The following is an 18,442-nucleotide window of genomic DNA, read 5'->3' as shown; positions in this document are numbered from 1 at the left end:
CGGTGGATGGTCGGCAGGAGGAGGCGTCTTTCCCTGGCTTCTCTTCCTCGAAGCTCTGCTACACTACTGCTACTACTACTACCGAGTACATCTACATACCTATGATAGAAACCACTCTCTGGAGCTATCCAAGAATCAAGACACATCTTGTCCCAGAACCTCTCTCCGTCTGATCCAAGTCAACCATGTGCATTTATCCGACATCGTCAGTTTCTCTCCGTGTGCGACCTACTGACCATGACTGCGTCGGTCTCGCTCTCGCTCTCGCGCACGTCGCGCCTTGTGTGTCGTGAGTCGTGACAAGCTTTTCCGCCTTGTTTCCGGGAACCTCGCCTATTGAAGCTATACGAGACGAGGTGAGTAGGTACGAGTAGTATCAACTCCATGTTTCAGCCGTCACTCCGCAGCCAGGCTAGGCAGAACAACTTGTGTGTGCCTCGGAATCCGGGACCACTGACCATCCATTGCATCGGGTCCAGATGTTTAAACTCAGGAACCACGGGTCGTGATGCAAGTTGTGTCTCAAACGACCAAGTCAGGAAACGCCAAGCGTACTCGTAGCTTGATATACAGTATCCCGTGGTATGTGCACTGGCAGTGGGGGACGGCGTCGTGTTTAAAGCCTGAGTGGCAAGCCCCAGACTTAGTACTACCGAGCACGGATAAAAAGATCCAAGTGTATGTACTCGTACGGACTCTTAGATGCCGACTACCTCGTACACACGTGTGACTGATAATCCTGCATACTCGTGCTCACTGCTCAATGCCCTCAGGGTCTCATCGATCCTCTCGTCCTAACTCTACTAAGTATCCCGGTATCCGTAGTTGGCCACGTTGTGATGACCCTTCCGAGAGATAACCTTTGCCATTGACATTGACGGCGATGGTGACAGCCGCGTCTCCACGTACGAGGTAGCTGTATCCGCGCTGATCAAGCTCGGACCATTGTGCTCTTGACCCTCTTGCCTCTGATCCGAGATCACGTGATGATCTTATTTCGCTGTCCGTGCGGGAGGTCAAGACTTCATGGGCATTGTTGGTTGCAGAACTGCTACGGAGTGCGATCAAGAGAGGTCGCAAAACTCAAATCACGCGGCTTCCAGTCTCTCGGGTTTTCTTGTAGGGTGTGATCGCGTGTCGATGACGATGGTTCAAGGGTGCACGGATGGAGAATCATGACTTGAAGACGCAAGCGGTGGTCCTCCATGGACTGGGCTTGGGGCTGGGACTGGAGAACAGCAGGCGCTTGCAATTCCACTCCAGCCTTGAAAGAAGTGATCTCGCTGGGGATGATGTTGAGCAGCTTCCTTTGCAGCTGCAGCCCATTCTATCAGACTGGTCATTTGGGGCGTGGTCAACAGACGGGCAGCAGAGATTGGGGAACTGCGGGTGATACAATATCTGGATTGACACGGTTGAGAACAACACAATTGTGACTGTCACCATCCACGTTGCCATCACGAGTTTGATCATCAAAGGAAACCAAGATAGAGCAGGAAGATTGTTCCTTCGACACACAGCCACGATTTACAGTTGTAAACTTGTGGCTCGTACGCGACAGAGAGTCCAGGCCTCCGTCGAGCAAAGTTCAGCTATCAATCCCTCTAGCCTACAGCATGGCCTAAACCCCTATCGGGCACGACAGCCGTTGCTCCGTACTTGCATGTTTCGTTCCAAGTCGAAAAAGAATCATGCCAGCTGAAAAACTGCACCATCTCACCTTAGGAAGAGGGTGCTAAAATCAAAGTCTAAAGTTTATCACGCCCTGCTTAATCTTCCAACGTCCTGACATTCGGATTGCCCAATTGTCAGTAGCAAGTGGAGGGTGTGGCTGAGCTAATAAGATCCTCCCCTGGGATTTGGAGCCGCCATTGCTCGGGCTCAAAAGCCAAAGGCTGGTTGATGAAATTGCATTAAAAAACCCAGCCTGATGCTCGAAGACCGGGAGATGAAGCAGAAGACGAGTATCCTCGTAGAAATTCGTAGCTTAGATCAGATGACTGCGTTGGCCTCGTGAAGAGTTGAACCTGGAGTGTTCCAAGTAGCCAGCTGGACAAGGGTCTTGTAGGCGGTACGGATACTGTAGGCGTGCATTGGCGAGATATTCGGCAAGCCTAAAAGCAGCTGCGAGCGGGCGTCATCCCTAGCCTCTCGGGCATGCCAGCTCGGCTCCCTGCCAACAGCATCTGGGGGCACTGCCGATAAACTGCCAAATCTGAGCTACGCGTGTCACGCCCATCTTTTCTTCACCGTCCACTTCGGTGCATGGCATGTGCTAACTACAGTCGATCACTCCATTGTCCGACCCAACACGGACATTTAATACTTGGACAACGTCAATTCCAAGACTCAAGTTGAAGCCTGAGAGCCTGACAACTTCTTCTTGACGCGTTCCATCTCCATCATCACCATCGTCACCATCATTGATTGCGACTTCATATTCTCCACCATTCCAAAGCATGAAGTACTACTGAGTACCTGCTCGCTGACTTAGTTCATCTTTTGAAGCTTACTCCAGTCTCCCCCTTCGCGTCAAATCATGGAGCCGCTACACCTTGTTCTCATCCCCCGCCAGGCGAGCGTAAACCAAAGCAACGATCAAAACATCGGCTCTGCCAGGGGAGAAGACTCCCCGTCCTTGTCTGGTCTCATATCAACTCTCGTCCCGACTCTGCTCATCGCCATCGCCTATTTCGTCATCTTTATTCTTCTACGAACTCGATTCCCACGCCAATACGCCCCACGAACTTATCTGGGTTCGTTGAGACCTCAAGAGCGAACTCCCGCTGCTCCAACCACCCTATTCGGATGGATTCCATTCATGAGAAAGGTAAGAACCTTAATTTCAATCCTGTCGACGAATCATGCTGGCCGCGATGAGTATCGACTAATCTGCTTAGATCCCTGACGAGTATGTTCTTCAACACAACTCGCTTGATGGCTATTTCCTTCTTCGATATCTCAAATTATCAATCGTCATCTGTTTCGTTGGTTGCTGCCTCACCTGGCCCATTCTATTTCCTGTCAATGCCACCGGGGGTGGTGGCCAGCAACAACTCAACATCTTGAGCTTTGCCAATATTGAGGACAAAAATCGCTATTACGCCCATACCTTTGTTGCCTGGATCTACATCGGCTTCATCTTCTTCTTGGTCACCAGAGAGTCCATATACTACATCAATCTTCGCCAAGCCTACCTACTCTCACCACTCTACGCCTCCCGTATTTCTTCCCGTACCGTCTTGTTTCAAGCGGTTCCCATCGAGTACGCCAATGAGACCCGAATCCGTCGCCTTTTCGGTGACGAGCTCAAGAATGTCTGGATCGCCTCGGAGGCGAAGAAGCTGGAAGACATGGTCGACGAGAGGATGAAGATTTGCCTCAAGCTTGAAGGTGCCGAAACCAAACTCATCATGCTAGCAAACGATGCACGCTTGAAGTCTATCAAGGGGAACCCTGGCCAAGAAGCCCCCGAGACCAATATGGACGCGGAAGATGACTACAGTGCTGATTCTGGATCTGCTGCGGCGCGGTGGGTTCGACCTAGCGACCGGCCTACCCATCGCTTGAAGCCAGTGATTGGCAAGAAGGTAGACACGATCAATTGGTGTCGAGAGGAAATCGCTCGCTTAAATCCACTGATTGACGCCGACCAGGTCCAATATCGTGCTGGAGAAGCCAGCCCAAGAAATGCAGTTTTTGTCGAATTCTGGAACCAAACTCAGGCTCAAGCTGCATTTCAGATGGTAGCTCATCACCAACCACTACATATGGCTCCACGGGTGGTCGGTCTGAGCCCTGACGAGGTGGTGTGGAGAAACCTAGGCATTACTTGGAGGACACTCGCAATCCGAAACATCTTCTCAATTGCGTTCGTGGTCGCAATGATCATCTTCTGGTCCATACCGGTCGCTTTTGTGGGTTCTATATCACAGATATCCTACCTAACTCAAGTTGCCCCTTTCCTCTCGTTCATCAACGACTGCCCGCAAGTCATCCTAGGAGTCATCACAAATCTATTACCAGTCATCATGTTGTCAATCCTAATGTCGCTCGTGCCTGTGGTAATGAGGATTATGGGCAAGATTGCAGGCAAACCAACTCTCAGCTTGGTGGAATTACGTTGTCACGAATCCTTCTTCTGGTTTCAGATCATTCAAGTTTTCCTGGTCACCACCCTTACGTCCGCAGCTAGTGCTGCTGTTCCACAGATCATTGACAATCCAGCGTCTTTAACCACGCTACTAGCCCAAAATATTCCTTTGGCATCCAATTTCTACATCTCGTACTTCATCCTCCAGGGGTTGACGTTCTCATCCGGTCAACTTCTGCGCATCGTTGGACTCATCATCTTCAATGCTCTTTCAAAAATACTTGACAAGACACCTCGGAAAATGTACAATCGATGGAGCAGCTTGTCGTCTGTCGGGTGGGGAAGTGTGTTTCCGTTGATCGAGTAAGTTGACACCGTGCTCCTTGATATTATCAGTGACTGACCCACCTCTAGATTGATGACTGTGATTTCCATCACATATGCTCCAATTGCACCACTCATGCTAGGATTTGCTACGTGTGGCCTTTCTCTTTTCTACTTTGCTTACCGATACAATCTCCTATTTGTTGACAGTTCTGTTATCGACACCAAAGGACTGGTCTATGCAAAGGCACTTCAACATACCTTGGTTGGCTGTTACCTCGCCACAATATGTCTCATAGGATTGTTCGGTATTCGCGCTGCACCTGGACCGCTCATTCTCATGGTTATATTACTGGTCGTCATGGTTCTGTATCACATCTCGTTGTCCTCGGCCATTCAACCTCTACTGCATTACCTACCACGATCCTTGGAATCTGAGGAGGCCGCCCTACTCGAAGCAGAAGATGGCACACTTGACTCGAATGCACCAGGAGGTTCGAGTCCTGGTGCCCGCCATGAAAAGAACGCAGCAGAGGAATTGAAGCAGACAAAGAAGACGATTGGACCGGAGGGTAATACAAAAATTGGCATGTTTAAAAAGTTCCTTCGACCAGATATTTACTGCTCCTACGCTCAACTCCGCAAATTGGTTCCACAGGATTTTGCTGAGATTAGATACAGCGCCGAGGTTCAAAGGGATGCATACCAGCATCCAGCGGTCAATGCTACTGCACCTCTACTCTGGGTTCCTCATGACCAAATGGGAGTGTCAAGACAGGAATGTTTCCACACGAACAAGGTTACCCCCATGACCGACGAAGGTGCTTACCTCAACGAGAAGGGCAAGATTGTCTGGAATGAGGAAGAAACCGAAACACGACCTCCTATTTTCGAAGAGAAAATCTACTACTGAGCAACGGATTCTCAGGTCATTTTCCCAGGCTGTATTTGCACGTACCCTCTTGATGATACCCCGGCGTGGAGGAGGACTGTTCGAAATAGAAGCAGACTTTATTCATAAAGTAGTAGTACTCTTACGACTACGATATGAATATTAGTATTTATTAATGACTGGTTGTGTTGCGAACCATGAGTTGGTTTCACTCAGATTCCTCAGACGCAAAATACCATATTTTCAAATGCTTTTCTGTTGTCCTCTGATCAAGAATATACAATGTTGGCGAATTAATCAATAACGTGGTATAGATCTATTAGTGACCTTTTACAGTCACTACGACGCGCAATTGTGTACAAGATGACTGTAACTAGACTATAGAGAATAGATTACTACTAATGTAGATGAATATAAATCAGTTTTTCCTTGAGAAGTCGGAAGCGTAAAGTACCTAGGTACGAGAATTTAATCAAAGATCCACGTCACCTACCTGGGTATCTAGTAGTCGGCTAATCTTTATAAAACATTACAATTTTCGCGGTTCGACCTAGGCATTACGTCAATGAGCGGCCACCTGCACTCTTCATATCTACCTAGGTCGCTATGTTTTGTATTCTCACGTCGTTCATTTCTTTTCCTAGCTAGGTGCTTCCTACTCCATGAATGCGCTTTTCAGTGACTACTCCACTCTACTTTCTACCTCCGTCTTTTATGGTTTAGGGGTCTTGCACTTGTCTCGGCCAGACATTTTCTAGCATATATTTTTGGATATCTGAGTGCACAGGCAGTTTCTAATATCTTTGGACAGCCATTCCCTTATGATGGTGGCTGTCAGTGTCCGAGGTCCTAAGCATCCTCTGGATCAAGTTGTTGAGCCGACTACTACGTTGGGCTGCAGGGTAAGAAGCTGTTCTCTTGAAGATGACCCCTCTAGGCTGACTTCAAGTTGGCTAGTTAGACCAGGTTGTGGTTCAGCCTTACTTCTCTTTCCCGCATCATGTTCAATACTCTGAGGTGATCTTTTCTGCCCATCCATCGTCGTTGGATGAGCATGATGCTCCAGTCTCAGTCTTCATGTGTACATACTTCATGCATCCGATTAAGCCTGTCGATTCCCGTTCCCCTTCGTCCACCCGTGTTGTAAGATGACCTCCAATGCGGTGCCCCCTCCTCCGTCCAGTCGCGATGAATTCCACATTGCGATTATATGTGCCCTTCCCTTAGAAGCCGATGGCGTCGAATCCATGTTTGATAAGTTCTGGGATGACGAGGGTCGGGACTTCGGCAAGGCGCCAGAGGATCCCAATGCATATACCACTGGAGTCCTCGGGGGTCATAACTGCGTTTTAGTACATATGGCGCAGATGGGAAAGGTCTCGGCCGCTTCATCTGCGGTATGGGTGAAAGCGAGTTTTACGCGAATCAAACTCGCTCTGGTCGTGGGTATTTGTGGTGCGGCGCCGATTTCCTCGGTAGGTGAAGAGATCATCCTTGGTGATATCATTCTCAGTGAGGCGCTCATTCAATATGACTTTGGACGACAATACCCCACCACGTTCCAGACGAAGCACACTCTTGATGATCAACCTGGAAGAGCGCCCCTCGAGGTGCGAGCTTTGCTCAATAGACTGCGAACGGACAGAGGGAGACAACGACTACAAAAGAAGGTCGTGCAATATCTCTCTGATCCAAAATTGCCTGTCAAGTACACCAGATATCCTGGTGCAAACGCCGATGTCCTCTTTGAACCTTCTTACCGCCACGTACATCGTGCTCGCGCCGATTGTTCCATTTGCACAGAAAACCGCGAAATCTGCTACCAAGCAGCGGCTGCAACCTGCGATGAAATCAGGTGCGACTTGGACCGACGTCTTCCCCGAGAGCGTTTGTGTCACGAAACCCCGCCAGGTTCACAGACGCATTGTCCGTTCATTCATATTGGTAGGATGGCATCAGGCGACACAGTCATGAAATCCGCCGAACATAGGGACATTCTTAGTCGTCGAGAAGCTGTCATCGCTTTCGAGATGGAGGGAATAGGAGTTTGGGATCACTTCCCGAGTCTCGTTATAAAAGGCGCAAGCGATTACTCGGACAGCCACAAGAACAAGGCGTGGCAGGTCTACGCGGCTGGCACCGCTGCGGCATGTGCGAAGGCATTTCTAACAGAGTGGATATCTGGGGCCCACCCTATTAGAGATGACCTCCTTCCAATCCGTTTACTGCAGTCTTCGCCTTATAGTCCACCATCGGTATCAGATTCTGCTCTTGTGAGATCAGATTCATCGGTTCCAGCGAGTATGGCTTGCTTTGAAGCTCTTCGATCTTCATGAACGCATTACTGACAAGTGCAGATACGTCGGTTCCGGCAGGCAATGTACATTGGATGCTTACACGTTCTGTCAATACGCTATTTACTGGCAGAGAGGGCATCTTAGAAGATATAGAAACTGCCATTCGTCGCAGTCTCAATGACACGGAAAGCACCGTCCAGCGCAGATTTGTTATTACTGGGATGGGTGGCCAGGGAAAGAGTGAGCTTTGCCTTAAAGTTGCAAACTCGATGAGACAATTGTAAGTTTCCTGGCCTATGTGTGTTGATAGCCAATGCTAATCCATACCATATTTTGGGGCGTTTTTTGGGTAGACGTGAGCTCTTATGCCATCGCAGAAAAGGCATACATCAAAATTGCGAAAAAGCTGAATCAGAATGCAGCTAGTCTCCCCGAAGCGGTTCAATTACTTGCAGAGGTTGGACATTCGTGGCTCCTTATCATTGACAACGCCGATGATCCTGCTCAGGACTATGATGCATATTTCCCTCCTGGTAACCGAGGTATTGTACTGCTGACCAGCCGGAATCCGGACTGTCGTACCCATCAAACCACTGGCTTCGAGTCTCTGAAAGGACTGCCGACTAAGGATGGCGTACGCCTGCTCTTCAATGCAGCCAACACTCCTCCGGAGTGGCGCGAAGAGTTTGGCCCTAGTGCAAAAAATGTTTGCCAGCTCCTTGGACACCATGCTTTGGCACTGATTGCTGCGGGATCCTACATTGGTCGTGGGCACTGTGATTTGAACCAATACCCAGATATCTATCAGAAACAATCAACTCGTCTTTTACGGTCAGTCGACCTAGCACCCACATGAGAGTTAACTTGGCATCGGGTAACATGCTAAAACAAGACTATAGATTCCATATTCAACAAGCACAATCTCGTTACGGTCATGTATATGCCACGTTCGAAGCATCTGCTCAGATTCTAGAGGCATCCGGCGAAGAAACCGCCAAAGACGCACTTGACATGCTGTGCACACTGTCTATGCTGGGTGCAGGAGAAATGGCAATGCTTGGAGCAGTTGAACTCCCCTTAATAGTCTTCCAAGCTGCATGGGAAGGGGCACGGAAAGTCTATGCATTTGATGACGACAATGAGGATGACGTGGATGGCCTCTCCAAGTGGCATACCTCTTTGTTGCCGTCCTTCGTGCAGTGTGAGTCGACAGAATGGGACAACTATCGTGTAGTCGAAGCGAGCCACCTTCTGGCGTCTTTGTCACTGATTATCGAGCACAAGCTGGAGCACTCCACAACTGTGTCCATGCATCCTCTGGCACATAGGTGGGCCAAAGGGCGGCAGGCAGAGGCTGACCAAAGTCGGTCATGGTTGTCTGCAGGGGCATTGATTGCACTTGCCTCACACTCACAGGATAAGTTCAAGCACTGGCACCTGCCTGAAAAACAACTTCGACCGCATCTGCATGCATGGCTAAAACAGAAAGAGACTCGTTCATTCTCTGCTGAAGATCAACTGAGGATTGCTCGGACGTTTACGACAATAGCTTGGCGCCTACACAGGATGCGGGACGACAGTGCACTGAAAGATTTGCTCATTTTCATGTTCAAAACTTTCAACCTTGATCCGCTGGTACCCAAACACCCCTGGCTTTCCCTGTATGACCTGAAAGCTAGAGCTTTACGAAACCAGGGTCAAACTACGGAAGCGATCTATATACTCGAGCATATCAAGAAGATGGAGGAGACTTTACCAGAAGACAGTCCACATAGGCTTCATACTCTACACACTCTTGCCTTGACATATAACCAGGATGGACAGGCCGGCAAGGACGGCGAGGCCGTCAAGCTTCTCGAGGAAGTGGTTCGGATCCGAGAAGCTAGCCTGGAAGACAACGATTCAGATTTACTCAACTCCCAACACGCACTGGCGCGCGCTTATCAGTTCATTGGTCAGGACAGGGCCGCATTCGCTATTCTTGAGAACGTTGTCTTTCGTAAGGCGAATATGCTGCCGGAAGAACATCCTCACCGTCGAGACAGTCAACATGAACTAGCAGTGATGTATTTCGAGAGTGGTCAGATCGAGAAAGCCATCGAGCTGATGAAGAAAGTCGTGGATGTCGATGCACGTATTTTAAGCACTGACGATCCTTCTCGTTTGGCGAGTGTTTGGGAGCTCGAGAGATTTGAGCGAGCTCTGCGCCGCGAAAGGGAATAAATGGTAATCATGATGCCACACGGAATGCGGTCGAGTGACGGGCGACAAGAATGATCAGATGAATGTCATTTTGCGCCGATACATATGCTGTCCTTGCACAGTTTATGTCTTAATGGAATAGGCATTACCTCTCACAGTGAGAAGACATCAAACACTGACCACGTTCAAGTAACATCGTGATCTATATCTACCTTAGTAAGGAGACAGTCAGAACCGCCAGGTTGTTTGGCCTTATTCGAGTCATCGACCTCGGGAGGTACCGTTGCGTCATTAGAAATGAAAAGACAAAAGAAATCACAACTATCCGTAACTAAGCTAGGACCACCTGGGCAGCGCCCATCTCATCCACCTCGTCCTCATTTGTTTTACTCTTGGGGATGTCAGGGACAACGACAAAGAGAGATTGCGACTACAGGACTTCTTCGCTCGTTATTGCGGCCACGCTTGGAATAATAGGTTTCTTTGGTACAAAATGCCTTTGTCGACTAAGGAGGCAGACAGCGGTAATTTTCGATTCCTCTCCCCAGAATTTTCTCATGTCTGTATTCTGACTTTAGTTCAAATTAGAATGTAGGAAGTGTAACCGTCGGCGCATTCGCTGTGACAGGACTCTTCCCCAATGCTTGAAGTGCAGCTCGCGGGGCTTCCCTTGTCCTGGATATAACAAGCGACTCAAATGGATTTGCGGAGCCGTAAGCAAAGGACCAAATCGTCGGGATTTTGTGTCCACAGAATCCCCCTCGAAAGACTTAGAACCCGTTCCTCTACCGCTCACCAACGCGGCAAAGGACGATTCTACACCATCGCAACTTTCGTTGGGCAGTCTCAGCATTCCTGGTTTACCATATTGTATGGAGCTTCTTCACTCCGTCCCACATATCGTTCAGAGACCGGCTCTTCTTGACCACTATGTTAGAGTTGTATCGAGTCAATTGGCGTGGTACGAAGATGGCTCAAACCCTTGGTGTCAGCTGATACTACCGCTTGCGAGTCAGTCACCTTCTCTTATTGCTACCGTCCTTGGTCTCGCAGCTAGCAACATTGGATCCAGGTTATCCGACGAGAATCATGACAGGGCTATTTGCCTTCATGCTATGTCCTCGTACCGTGAGAAAGCTTTCGCATTGCTTGCTGAAGACCTCAAGGAGCTGAGGTGCTGTGTCGATATGACTACTCCAAGACGCCAGTTTTTGAGAAATACCGTCATAGCAAGTATCCTGTTGCTGTCCTACCTCGAAGTGCATTGGCCTTTGTCTGGTATATGGCGAACACATCTGGATGCTGCCCAAAAAGTTAACAGTTATCTTCTCCCTATGATGGGTGATGACTCTATAAGTAAATTCCTATCTGAGGAACTGCTTGCCGCTACTACATGGCCACTTTTGACAGATTACACAGCTAATATAACCTGCGGATCCATTTCTGATGAGATCCTGGTGACCGCCAAGTTTGACAGTCAACTATTCATATTTACTCCCTTCCTTTCGATCCTGAGGCACATTACCAGCATTGAGCGAAAACTCAGCGAACAGGTTCTTGGGCCAGAGAGGCATATATATCTAAAGAAGGCCTTCTTGCAAGTGCAATCGGCCCTCTTAGAAGCACGGGCTTCAGCCATCAACCTACTCCCCTCAAAACTATCTCTTTGTACTAGTTCTCACATGATCGACGTTCGTTGTCTTGTCGACGCCTACTTCCACGCAACTACGCTTTACAGCTGCCGAGCACTCCTTGAGGATAGTATTACACCCGACATTCTTTTCGACCTACGCACCAAATTGTTCCACTCGCTACTGACTTTCTCGAATCCTGACTCTTGTCCTCAAGATCAACCTTGGCCGCTGTTCGTTGCAGGTACTGAAAGTGTGGATGACCTGAATAGTCAGCATTGGGTTGAGCAGCGTCTACACTCCATCATGCACTTATCCTGCGCTATTGACCGACCACGCATGCTCAACTTCCTCAAGGCATTCTGGGAGCAAAAGCAAGAGAGAAATTGGATCAAATATGCTCGACAGTGGACTGCAGTTGAACACAAATTCTTGATTCTTTGATTCTTCAACCCTGGTCGTTTTGAATGACTTTATAGTTTCTTACAGTCGCACAGTTTCCTCATCTTCGACTCCGAACAAGACCTGCATCGGGTCTTTGTACTTATAAAACCCAACGGCCGGTTGACTAATTCCATACCCAAGAAGGCGCTGTACCTGAGGGGAGAATCTTTTCGCTTCCTGGGGTGGGACTGCTAGCGTATGGTTCTCTTCTGGCCGCATATAACCCTTGCACATGAACAAGCCGATAACCTCACGGATTTGGTCACTATATGATCGGTCAGCAATCGGCAGTCCAGGCATACGCAGATCTTTCTCCTTACCTAGTCTTGTTGGCCCCACCGGCATGGTACAAGTTACCACCGAATATCAAAGCATCGCCAACGTCAAGCTCGACTGCAATGGCTTCCTCGTTCTTTGGAGCACGATCTAGACTCCACAAGTGAGAGCGAGGTACTACCAGTGTTGCACCATTCTCCTTTGTGGATTTGGTCACGGCTACCAATAATCCCATCATACAAGAGTCGAGTCCACTAGGGAGGTGGTAGTCACTGTAGATACGTAACAATCCACCAAGTCAGCGTCTAGCTCCGAGGTTCAACAGTATTGGCCAGCAAAACGTCGTAAGATATGGTATGACGTACCTGTCATCACGGTGAAGATCCTGCTGGCGAGTGCCTGGTAGGATCTGGAAGCCAAAAGTGCCGGCCAGAATTGGCTTGCTGGTGAAGGCTGCCCGCCTCTCACCATACCACGGCGAGCATCTGCTCGTTAGAATCGCATTGCAAGCGTCGATCCAGAGGTTGGAAGTGGCAAGTTCTACACAAGCATCCGAAACTCCAAGCAATCCTGTTGCACGGCGAGTGGTTGAAGGGAAAAATCCAGACTTGTCCGGTACGTCGGCTTCAAATGTGGATTTGAGCTCCGTTCTAATCCTCCCAGCATGCTCCGGGCTGATCAAGCCTCTGACAACGACACCTCCGTCCCGCCTGAGAATCTCGACGAGTTTCTGATGGGTTGTGGAGGAATCTGTGGCGTCGAGGTGCTCAAGCCGTGGAGCTTGTGAGTCATCGTCCTTCGGTCCGTGAGGTAATATCGAATCAGTGGTTGTAACAGTGGTGGTGGCCATGATTCTTTTATCTGAAAGATGTTTCGCTGGAAATGTGAGTAGAATTGATGTTGACTGAAGAACTTTTGGATTGAGGTTGTAGTTCCTCCTTATCTACCTTTTTATACAACGGGACCAAGAAGGCTACGACCGTCTCGAGTATTGTTGTCAGAGTGCTTTTCTCCATTTTCACCCACGGACTAGGTCAAGATAACCCGGGACGTACAGACCTCAGAGTATTGACTGAGACACGACTCCTCCGGATGAACCACAGATTTAATAGGCTGTTATTCATTGGCTTGGAGGGACCCTCCTCAATCAAGATGTCTAACTCGGCAGTCGTGTTAGCAACATGCTACGGGCTGTGATTGAACTGATCGAATTATCATCCCTATCCATCAAATTCAAGCGTAAGTACACAGTCTACAAGCACAATAAACCGGCTGATTAGTGCTAGGGACGATAGGAGATCTCTCCGCCGTTCCCCATCAATTAGGAATAGTTACGTCGGGAGAGCCAAAGGAACCCGAGGAGCCCGAGCGAAGTACTTGGTTTGAAAAGTCTGGATCGAGCTCACAGGTGGAATTCGGCAGTTCCTTGGTGGTCTAGTACTACGGGGAGGGACCTCAATATGGACAGGACAGGACAGCACGGGTGGTTGTGAACCTAAAGGTTCCTGGGTGCTAGTAGTATATTCTATGCGGATTTTCCACGCCTCCACGGTCATCCAGTTAGGTTTGTAGACTTTTGGTTAGCGTGCTGCTTCTCCCAAAACCCCTTCGAAATTGGTTTAGTCCCCTCGGCAAGTCACAATTTGCGACACACAAGATTTTCCAATTGTTGATATATCACCCCGTGAATCGTTCTGATACAGACATACACGAACGATCAAGCAGTGGACCGAAGTCAAGCGAAGTATTATCATTGCCGCTGAGTTTAGTCAATCGAACTCAGGCTAAATGGAGCTTCGATGGCACCATGAATGGGACGGGCACGGTATTTTCCCGAGATCGCTAGCCCATGTCCTGATCGCACATACTCCCAGATTTAGCCTGCTTGGTGCTGTGTGTATGGCTGCGTCTACAGAATCGGAGGATATTCCTCGAGATCGCTAAAGTATCAATTTCTTGTCGGATCTCGGCATTAGCGCCTGTAAAAGTCAATCGGATCGCTGGACGTACAAACGATTACCCGCTAAGACTTCTGTGGTGCGCGAAAGGCGTCATAATTGCCAATCTGAAGAAAAACCAAGAACTTTTATGAACAAAAGAACATGCCCAGAGTAGTTGCAGCCGTGGCGAGGTTTGGCGAAGCGGTTGACGGCACAGAATGATTTGATAAACACGTGGCATGGCAAAGGAAAGTGGACCAGAATTTCTCGGCAACTGAAGTGATGAGCTGTCTGACGGGAAGATTGTTTCTGTGATCGCAACTAAATGAGATAGTAGAGTTGTGGTTTTAGAAACTGTCTGACCATTTCAATCGCCAGAAGTGGAATGCCCAGCCCCCGGAAAGCTTCTCCGAATCCCCACCCGTTCTCAAAGCAAGCCTTACCGACGTCATATCATCCCAAAGGCTGACGACTCCCATCAACATTACCTTTCTTGGCCTCGATCACACGACAGAACGTCACGGCGTGATGGTCGAACAACGTCACTCCTGGCGCTCACTGTAGATAATGGAGGATGATCTGCATTGAGCATCCAGGGAAAAAACCGGTTGAGGCTCTGGGGTGGGGGTCTGATATCACTGGTATTGATGGGTTTGATATCAGGAAGGCTCGCCTATGTCGAGGATATATATTCCATTCCCTTCGCTCTTTCCTGCTCGAAAGTGTTCTTCAAGACATAAAAACTATCTCCACTGATAATCAACCTTTCTACCTGAGTTGATAAACACTACGCACGACCTAGACGATACCTGGTATAACAACTATTCCTACCAGTACTTCGCTGCGCAACAACTACTAGCATCCCTATCGCATAACAATACAACGCAATGCCTTCACGACACGAAAAATCCTCCACAGTACGTCTTCTGCTGCCTTCCCTGTTCCCATAAACTCTACTAACACTCCCGCTCAGGGCAATGTATGTCTGTACATGCTCGCGATCTTCATCCCACCAGTGGCAGTGCTCCTCCGCTCCGGATGTGGAGCTTCCTTCCTAATCAATATCTGCCTTACAATACTTGGCTGGATTCCCGGTGTCATCCACGCATGGTATGTGATTTCGCGACGCGAGAGGACGAAGGTCGTCAAGACCCATACCCATACTTCGCGACCGGTGCGTCAGCCTATTGTCATGGGTGGCGGACGACCGCCAATGGCCCAGAAGCGCAGACGCTGGTAGATGTGGATTCGGATGAACTTCCATTGATGTATTTTGATCGATTGATTATGGGTTGACCAGATCAACCGGATGGAGTGGATTTCAGTGTGGAGGCTACTTCGGCTGAGGTGAGCTGAGATGAGAAATCAGTTCTTTACGATGATGGAAGGGATGGCATGAGGGCAGTTATTGCCATGACAGATGGTTGCGATGATAATGTTGGGTACCCGGGCCTCATCCTGTTTCCATTAGGTCCTGTATTTTTAATGATTGAAAACGAGAAGCGAGCATGCTTGGTGGATACAACAGACCACATCTGTATCAGTATTGAAGTTGAAAGATCAAAAATCCGATCTAGCTTTTAGACTGGAAGAAGATTTCAGAGGCGCTGGAGCGATTGAGAACCTTTTGAAAATTCACTCCTATTTTCTAATGCTTCTATGGATACAGAATCCCATCATATAAGTGGACATCTAGGAGACCAGAACTAACTCGTATAAGTTTCAAGTTAGAAGGATTGTCGTTGTAAAAAGCGTCCGGATGAAAGTGAGGGTCCATTCTAAACAAGAGGGAGCATTTGTTCACTTGACAATTTGTATATAAGTTTTCGACATTTGAACCACGAGAACCTGATTACTATTTTCGGCGTGGCCCAGCAGCTGGCGCTGAGCTACCTTACAGCAGCAAGGCCTACTCGTAGTCGGTGGTTAGTATTCGTTGCTCCAATATCTTTCTACTCCGCCGCAATGCTTCATCGATCTACTAGCATGCCGTACACAAGAGTAACCTAGCCTCGCTATCGACAACTTTTTGGGAGTTGCTGGACATCAATCACAGGGAGAGCATGAGATTGTTGTAGCAAGCTACTTCGTCCCAGATCTATGAAAGGTGCATCACTCCTCTGAGAACAGGATTTTGGGATATCTCCACCGAACATCACTTTTTGGATAGCGACGCAAGCCGGACGGCAGTCTTGTCCCTGACGAACTTCCTCGTCAATTTCACAGGCTCAAAGGACATTTTGGAAGCTCGCCTGCAGTTCCTCAACGTTCTAGGGAAGCGAAGGTGTTATCGGCTACCTCCACAGCCCCAAAGAGGGAGATATGAATAGAATGAGCATATGTCATAACGGCGACTATGGCTCGAAGTCTGGTTGTCATTTTTTCGCCAGCTAAACTTGCTGTAGTTTTCACACAGCCAGGGAGATGCTCTGCCGAGCGCAGAATGATGAGACTCTAATCGGTCTAGCTGGAATTTGCGCTCAGTGGCTTTGATTGGTACGATGGACGTCTACAGCAGCCCCAAGTTGAGCTTCCACCCGATGAATGGGATTTGCGGTGGTTGCCATTCGACTTAGGCATTTCGTGGATGGGCGGCCGCCATTCACTTCCGGCGTTATTCGTGTCTCGACCTTAACAGCTCTTCTCAGCCCCAGACGATAACCGTGCGAGTTCTGTAGTGCCATCAACTGCCATAAACGCCACCGCCAACCCCAGAAATACTGAATCTCCACAAACACGAACTACAAATCCGATATCAGGGATGGTACGACTGTTGCACAGACCTCGCAACTCGTATACAAAGTTCTGGTAGACGCAGCTGAACTCCAAAATTCCCTTAATGAGCCTCGTCCTCCTCCATTTGGTCGATGTGGCCTGTGCTTTGAAAATGGCTACATCTCGCCAAGTTTAGCACGGCGACAAAGATTTGGGACACAGCTTGATATAGAATCAGCTGATGTTGCAAAAAGAGACGGTGGAAGAACATAAATATGACAGAAATAGTTGGACCGGGGTCCAGCTCCCAACCACAGGCTTTCATCATCTAGATCATATCCAGATTTACAGTCTCGGTATTGTGAGTGCGGCCAAATATATCTCTACTTCCTTCGTTGAAACTTTCGCCTCGGACTTCGAGGTTATGGCGAAACATTGGCTCCTTTTGACCCTCGCCCTGGGTTGGTCCAGCGCGATGAGCTTCGCAGGGTTGGGATCTTTCCACGACCATGCGCTCGCGAACCCACTATTGTACGGAAGGGCTGTACCGCCTCCACTCTGCAACTCGACTGAGATTAGCACGATGAACATGGGGTCATGCGTCTGTCGTGAACAGCAGTTCGGCTGCTCTTCTCCTCCGATGAACTGCTCGGTCTGTCCGAACAGCAAGGGAGAATTTCTCACGGCCTTCAAGAACGTCACGACGTGCCTAGGAGGATGCACCGACAGGGAGGCGAGCTGCCAAGGATGCGGCCTATGGTTCCATAGTCTGTGTGACTGCTTGAAAAATCCGCAATGGTGCAACAAAACCAGCGGCCCCATCAAGAAAGACACTGGTCCCATCTGGGTCCTCCTCTCGCAACCAGGGGCAAAGGAGAATCTCACCACGACCAACGAGCGCGTTTCCGGAATCCTCGACACGTACGAGAAGCCCAAGTTTTTCGATGAAGGCTGGGAATTCTCGCAGTCCTGCTACAAGCCCCAGGAGCAAGCGTTGGCCATGAACTCCGTCCGCGTGAGGACTCACGAGCAGATCCACACCCACATCTGCAAGCGCAACGACGCCATGTACAACTTCCTCGGTGCGGAAAATCCCAACCACTACAACTCGGAGGATCTAACCCTCGTCTCAAACTATCCAAACAATGACGGGAAAGGCACCGACATACTATGCTTGGTGGTGAAGAATGGCGATCCCGTGAAAAACTTTGCGAGCGCCTTGGGCCAACTGTTTGCAAAATATCCAAACACTTGCCAACAGCGAATTGGACAAGCCATTCTACAGGACAAATACAAGAATACTTGGGCATGCGCAACTAACACTACTAATGGACCGCTGGGATTGTTTTGCGGTAAATAGGAGAAGGACTGCTGATCAAGAATGGGACATAGCCATGGGTTTGTAAGTCCGATTACTGGAGGCGAAATCTTTCCTTGACGCTTATTTCATACATAGCCTTCTAGCCGCAGATACTCGAATGAAGTCCAATAGCCAAAGGCTAATATGAAAAGCCAGCGGCTTGAACCAATTCTCTTCTTGAAGTGCCCGATTATTAGGCCTTCATATGCTCAACTTTTGGCACTAATCATTTTGATATCGATGATACGCACGCTTCAAGTCCTTTTCA

The 18,442-nt window shown here is 48.9% G+C and overlaps 4 protein-coding genes across 4 annotated transcripts; 3 read left to right on the top strand and 1 right to left on the bottom strand.

The window, feature by feature from the left end:
- Positions 1 to 2,539: 2,539 nt before the first annotated feature.
- LTR84_005538 (uncharacterized protein) lies at positions 2,540 to 5,330 on the top strand (the record flags this gene model as incomplete). The annotated part of the gene is made up of 3 exons (XM_064849106.1): positions 2,540 to 2,830; positions 2,901 to 4,456; positions 4,508 to 5,330. The coding sequence occupies 3 exons, from the start codon at positions 2,540 to 2,542 to the stop codon at positions 5,328 to 5,330; spliced, it is 2,670 nt and encodes an 889-aa protein (XP_064704320.1).
- Positions 5,331 to 6,457: 1,127 nt separating this feature from the next.
- On the top strand, positions 6,458 to 9,829 carry LTR84_005537 (uncharacterized protein; the record flags this gene model as incomplete). Its single annotated transcript, XM_064849105.1, has 4 exons — positions 6,458 to 7,610; positions 7,667 to 7,886; positions 7,967 to 8,437; positions 8,506 to 9,829. 4 exons carry the CDS (start codon positions 6,458 to 6,460, stop codon positions 9,827 to 9,829), a joined length of 3,168 nt encoding a protein of 1,055 aa, XP_064704319.1.
- A 2,093-nt stretch (positions 9,830 to 11,922) lies between these two features.
- On the bottom strand, positions 11,923 to 13,009 carry LTR84_005536 (uncharacterized protein; the record flags this gene model as incomplete). Its single annotated transcript, XM_064849104.1, has 3 exons — positions 11,923 to 12,148; positions 12,204 to 12,413; positions 12,525 to 13,009. The coding sequence occupies 3 exons, from the start codon at positions 13,007 to 13,009 to the stop codon at positions 11,923 to 11,925; spliced, it is 921 nt and encodes a 306-aa protein (XP_064704318.1).
- A 4,229-nt stretch (positions 13,010 to 17,238) lies between these two features.
- Positions 17,239 to 18,174, top strand: LTR84_005535 (uncharacterized protein; the record flags this gene model as incomplete). Its single annotated transcript, XM_064849103.1, has 1 exon — positions 17,239 to 18,174. One exon carries the CDS (start codon positions 17,239 to 17,241, stop codon positions 18,172 to 18,174), a length of 936 nt encoding a protein of 311 aa, XP_064704317.1.
- Between the last annotated feature and the right edge of the window lie 268 nt (positions 18,175 to 18,442).

Source organism: Exophiala bonariae, assembly GCF_035927105.1.
Source record: "Exophiala bonariae strain CCFEE 5792 chromosome Unknown scaffold_20, whole genome shotgun sequence".
In the NCBI taxonomy this organism is placed as follows: Eukaryota; Fungi; Ascomycota; class Eurotiomycetes; order Chaetothyriales; family Herpotrichiellaceae; genus Exophiala; species Exophiala bonariae.
This window is presented reverse-complemented; position numbering and strand designations above follow the sequence as displayed.